At 50.1% G+C, this 7,651-nt stretch overlaps 1 protein-coding gene across 1 annotated transcript; it reads right to left on the bottom strand.

Annotated features, from left to right (window-relative positions):
* Positions 1-2,241: 2,241 nt before the first annotated feature.
* LOC311204679 (olfactory receptor 14I1-like) lies at positions 2,242-3,201 on the bottom strand (the record flags this gene model as incomplete). The annotated part of the gene is made up of 1 exon (XM_084281071.1): positions 2,242-3,201. The coding sequence occupies one exon, from the start codon at positions 3,199-3,201 to the stop codon at positions 2,242-2,244; it is 960 nt and encodes a 319-aa protein (XP_084137197.1).
* Positions 3,202-7,651: the final 4,450 nt, after the last annotated feature.

The raw sequence follows: 7,651 nt of genomic DNA, 5'->3' as shown, positions 1-7,651 counted from the left end.
TAACCCCAAAACCAAGAAACTAAGAGGCCCGTGGGTTGGGATAAGGATAGTTTACTAAGATAACAGAAAGATACAATATAACAATGCTAACAGGACTTTAGAGCAAAAATATTTGAAGCTGTTGATACACAATGCAGTTTCTCACCAAACCACACAACTCAGGCTGTGCCACCCAGAGCCAGCCCGGAACCCGACCTTCCCCCAAGAACCGCGCGTCCCGGAGCCGCCCCTGCTCCTCTTCCCATCACCTCCCCCCCCCCCCCCCCCCCCCCACTTTATACTGGGCAGGACGTAATTAGCATGGAATACTCCCTTTGGCCAGTTTGGGTCAACTGTCCTGTCTTCGACCCTCCTTTCTCATGAATCCTGACCAAAACCAGGACAACTTCTTTTCCTATGTTATTTTCACGTAGCACATGAGGGCTTCCCCCAGCCTTCCCTTCCCCAGGCTAAAGAAGCCCAGGTCTCTCAGCCTCTCCACACAAGACCCTTATCTGTATCTTGGCAGACTTTGTCGGAGCAGATGACAGTTCCTCCCCATTCCTCCAGACCAGGGAGCCCCGCACTGGGACTGACTGCTCCAGAGGTGGCATTGTCTGTGCTGAGTCCAGATGGACAAGAAGGGCCCTTGTCTGTGTGGCCACGCTCCTCCCAGTGCAGCCCAATGTGCTCATGGGCAGATTCCAGTTCAGCACCTCTGACTGCTATGGCAGCCCCTGGAATGACCAAATTCTTCTCCTTGTGACCGCTTCCCCATCTAGTCATGTCTGAGCTGCCTTGATGTGCGGGTGTTGTGGTGGAACCTTTTGTCATGGTATCTCCCTTGAAGTTTTAAGAGAAGGTTTAAGAAGATTTGAGAGAGAGAGAGAGAGAGAATGCAGCAGGGGAAGGGGGTGTGGATTTCCACCCCCCCAGCTAAGAAGGAAAACAATTCCGGAGGAACAGACTGAAACCACATTCCCCCAGACCCTGCCCCTCCCTGTGCCACTGTGGGGGGGATGATGGGAGAAAAATCATGACTAAAGTGAAGTCTGCTAAGAAGGGAGGGATGGGGGAAGGTGCTTTAAGACCTGGCCACTCTTCTCACTACCTGACTCTGGTGTCACTTGGTGTGTAGCTGTAGTGCAATAAAGTAGTTTTCTTTCCTTTATTCTGTGTTGAGTCTGTTTTGCCCGTGACACTAATTGCAGGGTGATTGCTCTCTGTCCTTATATCAAATCCTAAGCCTCCCACTATCTATGTTCTCTCCTTTCTGGATGAAAAGGGGAGTGATAGGAGGATTTTGATGGGCATTTGGCCTGTAGACATGGCCAAACCACCGCAGTTTTCAATAGACTGTGGAGGGGCATAAAGTCCCTGTATTACACATGAAAAACCTGTTGGGGAAGACACTCTGGGACGTTCCTTCTTCAGATAAAGGCACACCCATTCATGGGATTGCTTTTGCTCAGGGACCTGGGCGCACTTGGTGGGGGATGCGAAAGGATGGGGAAGTCCAGTGTGTACCCCAAGGGGGTTTAGTTCTAGGAAAGGATAGCCAGGAAATTTTTGGTGTATAAATAAATCTGTCCATGGCAGATGTTCTACATAATAGATCAATGATGTTCTGAATGTCCCCAATACTCTGAACATGTAAGATCTGGCCATAATGTAGATGGTGTAGAAAAAGGGGTGGATAATGTCCTGGTTCTGGCCAGGTGCGAGTTAACCTCCCCAAGCAGCCAGCACAGGTGATCTGAGTTCACCTGGGCTATTTTCCATACTACCTGACACCACTTCCATGTAAAAGAAGCTGGTTGGGGAAGGGTATGGGCTTGGTGCCTCCAGAAGAGTCAGTCTATCTGTCTGTCAGGTATGCTGTGTTAGCACTGGGAGTGGGTGTAACTGGCCACTCTTGTTCTACATTCATGGTGAATTTTGTCAGTAAACTGTCCTTATCCCGTCCTGTCACGGTGGGAAATCATTGCCATTACAGACAAGTACTCCAGTTGTTCAGCTGATGAAAAGGTTCTTGTAAAATTTTTATTAATAAAAGGGTGAAAAAAAGAGGAAAATTATGGCTCTGTGGAAGCAGACGTGAGGCAAAGAGAGCACAGCTCATCCTTACACGGAAGAGCAGGTGATACTGCATTAGCAATGGGATGACCATGTTAGTATAGCTTAGAAAAACCAGAGAGAAACCAAAACCTACGAACTAAAACCCCTATTAAATATGAACTGATGATAACAGGAGTTACATTGTCAGTGGTATGCAGAAGACAAGCAGTTTATTGCTGCATAGAAACATCCAGTCATCAGTTTCCACATGGCATCCTTGAGCTCCTGGTTCCTCATGCTGTAGATGAAGGGGTTCACTGCTGGTGGAAACACTGTGTAAAGAAATGGCAATACCAGGTCCAAAGATAGGGAGGAGATGGAGGGGGGCTTCAGGTGGGCAAACACACCAGTTATAATAAACAGGGAGACCACAACCAGGTGAGGGAGGCAGGTGGAAAAGGCTTTGTGCCGTCCCTGCTGCGAGGGGATCCTCAGCACAGCCCTGAAGATCTGCACATAGGACACCACAATGAACACAAAACACCCAAAACCTAAACAGGAACTGAACACAAGGACTGCAGTTTCCCTGAGGTAGGCATCAGAGCAGGAGAGCTTGAGGATCTGGGGGATTTCACAGAAGAACTGGTCAACAGCATTGCCATGGCAGAGGGGCAGTGAAAATGTACTGGCTGTGTGCAGCACAGCATGGACAAACCCACTGCCCCAGGCAGCTGCTGCCATGTGGACACAAGCTCTGCTGCCCAGGAGGGTCCCGTAGTGCAGGGGGTGGCAGATGGCAATGTAGCGGTCATAGGCCATGACAGTGAGAAGACAGAGCTCTGTAGAGATCAAAAATAAAAAGAAAAAGAGTTGAGCCACACATCCTGTGTAGGAAATGGCCCTGGTATCCCACAAGGAATTGGTCATGGATTTGGGAACAGTGGTGGAGATGCAGCTAAAGTCAAGTACAGAGAGGTTGAGGAGGAAGAAGTACATGGGGGTGTGGAGGTGGTGGTCACAGGCTATGGTGATGATGATGAGGCCATTGCCCAGGAGAGCAGCCAGGTAGATGCCCAGGAAGAGCCAGAAGTGCAGGAGCTGCAGCTCCCGTGTGTCTGCAAAGGGCAGGAGGAGGAACTGGCTGATGGAGCTGCTGTTGGACATCTGCTGCTGTCAAGTGTGGAGACCTGTCCAAGGAGGAAAAGGCAAAGAGAAATTAGGGAATCTTTCTTTGAGGAAAATCCCTTCCACTACTTATGGAATGCCCTCAGGTTGACTCTCTGTATTCAGGGAGAATTTTGTCAGGTCCCTTTTGGGAGGTCTGCTTTGTGCTGGCTTGATTCTACCACTGCTGGAAAGAGGGAATTCATACATATTGGGGTCCTGAAGTGAGGGTCATCTCAAGGTCAGCCCCACCAATGGACTTGCACAGAGCCCCAGGTAACCAGGAGACAAAGGCAGTAAGGACAGGAGAGGAAACAGGGAGAAATGCTCCAGCCCAGGCGGGAAGTACAGGGACAGACAGACAGGTACTCGGGGGTTTTTCCTCTCTGTGGGTTGGGCTGCCAAGGAGAAGGCTCAGCCTGAAACCCTGGCACTCTGTGTGCAGAGTCTGTTCTGGGTGACAGAAATCAGGGGGTCGGTGGGGGAAGGGGTCTGCACTGTCGGGGATGTCAGGGAGGTACCAAATTGCCACTGCCAGGGCCTTTCTGGGAGCAGCTTCTTCTCCCTCCCTGACAATGTCTCTGCTGCCTGGAGATGACCCTGCAGCTGCTTCTCTTTGCCCATGTCACCTCCTGCTCTGTGCTCACAGAACTCATCCAAACTGCCCGGTGCTCAGCTCTGCTCTGCAGATCCTTCCTGGCATCAGGGCACTGCCCTGGGAACCTCTGTGTGTGCAGGACTCAAGAGAAGCTCAGACAAGTCTTAATGACCAATGAGTTTGCACTGCCTGCTGCAAAGTTATTAATAAAAGCTCAGCTCCCACTTCCCACCCCGTCACCAGGAGCAGAAAATTCAAAGCAAAGTCTCTTTACCTTTCTCCTCCTGTGAGCTCTCAGCATCCATCTGCTCTCAGCCTCACAGGTCTCTCCTCGGTGCCTACAGGCAGTGTCCCCAGCCCTGTGTGCTTGGCAGAGGAGCTGCTCCTGGGCAGAGCTGTCTCTGCAGCACTGCTGGGTTGCCATGAGCTCCCCCCATCCCAGGAGCCTGGCCCAGCTCAGCAGAAGACCAGTTCTTGTAGGCTCCCTCTTGGTGTCTCAGGCCTCCTGGGGATCATTCTATAACCTCATCTCTGAGATCATTCTACCTGGGAGCAGATTGATCAGGACAGGGAGATGTCATGCAGGGAGAAAGCACAGGGGGAGGCCATGCAGCTGTTACTCTCACTGGCAATACAGACTTGACACCAACAATAAAATCAATCTAATTCATTAGTCAGTCCAAAGAGAGCAGAGAAATGAGAACAAAACCTAAAGAAATGAAATTTTAAACACCCACCTACAACCCTCCCTTCATATCCCAGGGTCCACTTCACTCTTTAACTCTCTCTTCTCTCTGAGTGAGTGGCACTGGGGGACAGGGAATGGGGGTTGGGGTCTGTTCATCACACATCATCTCAGCTGCTCCTTCCTGGTCAGGGGGAGGGTTCCTCACAGTCTCCCCATGCTCCAGCATTGGGTTCCACTCACAGGAGACAGTCCTCCATGAACCCCTCCAACGTGAGTCCTTCCCAAATGGCTTCAGATCATCACCAGCTGCTCCAGGGTGGGTCACTTTAGTGGGGTGCCATCCTTCAGCAACAGACTGCCCCAGCGTGGGTTCTCCAAAGCCCTGCCAGCTAACCTGCTCCAGCACAGGCTTCCTATGAGGCCACAGCCTCCTTCAGTGTCCTCACATGCTCAACATTGGGGACCTCTATCAGCTGCAGGTAGAATCACTGTTCCACATCACTCAGCATGGGCTGTGGGGTACAGCCTCAGTCACCATGGTCTTCTCCACAGGCTGCAGGGGAATCTCTGCAATGAGGCTTGGAGGACCTTCTCCCCCTACATCACCGAGCTTGTTCTCTGCAAAGTCCCTTACACTTTCTCACTCCTTTCTCTGGTGGCAAAAAGCAGCTGCTGGTTTTTATTTCCCCTCTTAAAAATCCTGTCACAGCGTTGTGATTCACAGTGCTCTGCTCCCCACAGCCAATACATTGTCACTGCCCCTCTGCAAGGGCAGTGCCTGTGACCAGTTCTTCTGAGAAATCTCCCAGATCCTCAAGCTCTCTCACTCATGGTCCTACCTCAGTGAAATTGTAATCAGAGCATGTCTAGGTTTTGGTTGTTTTGTGTTCATCGTGGTGTCCTATGTGCAGATCTTCAGGGCTGTGCTGAGGATCTCCTCTCAGCAGGGACGGCACAAAGCCTTTTCCACCTGCCTCCCTCACCTGGCCGTGGTCTCCCTGTTCCTCATCACCGCTGTGTTCACCTACCTGAAGCTCCCCTCCATCATTTGCACCTGGTAGTGACAAGTTTTAGTCAGTGGTTCCTCCAGAATTAAAATTTCCCATCTACAGCATGAGGAACCAGGAGCTCAATGATGCCGTTTGGAAAGTGATGACTGGATGTCTCTAAGCAGCAACTGCTCATTCAGGCTGGATCAAGTCCAGATCACTCTTCAGAGCCTACATGTCATCCAGACAATTAATACTCCCACACAATTTGGTGTCATCTGCAAACTTACTGAGGGTGCACTCTATCCCCTCGTCCAGATCATGAATAAAGATGTTAAAGAGGACAGGCCCCAGCACCGAGTCCTGGACAACACACCTTGGCACCTTCCACCAGCTGGATTTAACTCAGTTCACTACAGCCCTTTGGGCCTGGCTGCCCAGCCAGTTTCTAACCCAGCAGAGTGTACCCATCTAATCCATGAGCGGGTAGTTTCTCCAGCAGGGGAAATGCTTTGGGAGACAGTGATGAAGGCTTCACTGAAATCTAGGTAGACCACATCTACAGCCTTCCCCTCATCCACTGAGCAGCAGGTCACCTTGTCATAGAAGGAGATCGGGTTGGTCCATCACGATCTGCCTCTCCTAAACCCCTGCTGACTGGGCCTGATCACCTGAGTGTCCTGCATGTGTTCCATGATGGGACTCAAGATGATTTGTTCTATCACCTTCCCCAGCACCGAGGTCGGTCAGGCTGACAGGCCTGCAATTCCTGGGACCTCCCTCTGGCCTCTCTTCACGATGGGCGTTGCAGCTGCTTGTGTTTTTTTCTCCTCTGTGTGATTCCCAGAGGCTCTGTGACCATCGCAGATTCGCTTGGCCCTGGTCAGCAGCACCTATGGCCTTGAATTAGCCGATGTTTACTCTTCAGGACTGCAGAGAGCTCTAGCTGTTCCTTACACCAGACATTTGCTGCAGCCCCAGTTCTGTCCCAGCACCCAGCTACACAAAACTGCGACAGCCACAGAATCCTTACCTCACAATCCACTGAACTCACAGTCTGTCAAATTCCTTACCTCACAAACCATCTATCAATCTCCTGACCTCACAATCTATTTCTCAGTCAATCTTTTTACCTGACAGTCTTATCTATGAATCAATCTCCTTACCTCACAAACTAGTTAACTCAAAATCCGCTTTCCTCACAATCCCCTTACCTCATAATCTATGTATCAATCTCCTTACCTCACATCCAATAAATCCGTCAATCTACTTACCTTATATCTCTCTATCTGTCAATCCTGTTACCTCACAATCCCCTTAACTCACAATCGGTTACTCTCCTTACCACACAATTTGTATGTCAATCCCCTTACCTCACAATCTATCTGTCAATCAATCCTGTGACTTTATAATCCCCTTACCTCACAATCATCATACCTCACAATCCCCTTACATCATAATCTATCAGTCATTACCTCACATGCATCAGTCCATGTTCTTACCTCACAATCTCCTTACCTCACAATCTATTTATCCATCTATCAGCTTACCTCACTATCTATATATCTGTCAAACTCTTTACCTCACATCTATCTATCAGTCAATCCCCTTACCTCATCTATCAATGTATCAGTCAATCCCTTTGCCTCACAATTTATTTATCAGTCAGAGATCATCGGGTCCAACCCCCTGCCGAAGTGGATTCCCTAGGACAGGTCACACAGGTCAGCGTCCAGAAAGGTCTTGAATATCTCCAGAGAGGGACACTTCACAACCCCCCTGGGCAGCCTGTCCCGGGCTCTGTCACCCTCACTGTGAAAAAGTCTTTCCACATGTTGGTGTGGAACTTCCTGTGCTCAAACTTGCAGCCATTGCCCCTTGTTCTGCCCCCACAGACCATTGATAAGAGGCTGAAAATTTTCCCCTGTGGCCAACACTTCAGATACTTATAAACATTAATAGGATCCCCTCTTAACCTTCTTTTCTCAAGGCTGAATAGTCCCAGCTCACTCAGCCTTTCCTCATAAGGGAGATGCTCCAGGCCCTTAATCATCTTCACAGCCCTTCTCTGGACTCTCTCCAGGAGATCCCTGGCTTTTTTGTCCTGGGGAGCTCAGAACTGGACACAATACTCCAGGTGGGGCCTGACCAGGGCAGAGTAGAAGGGGAGGATCC

Source organism: Gallinula chloropus (genome assembly GCF_964237585.1).
Source record: "Gallinula chloropus genome assembly, contig: HAP1_SCAFFOLD_118, whole genome shotgun sequence".
In the NCBI taxonomy this organism is placed as follows: Eukaryota; Metazoa; Chordata; class Aves; order Gruiformes; family Rallidae; genus Gallinula; species Gallinula chloropus.
This window is presented reverse-complemented; position numbering and strand designations above follow the sequence as displayed.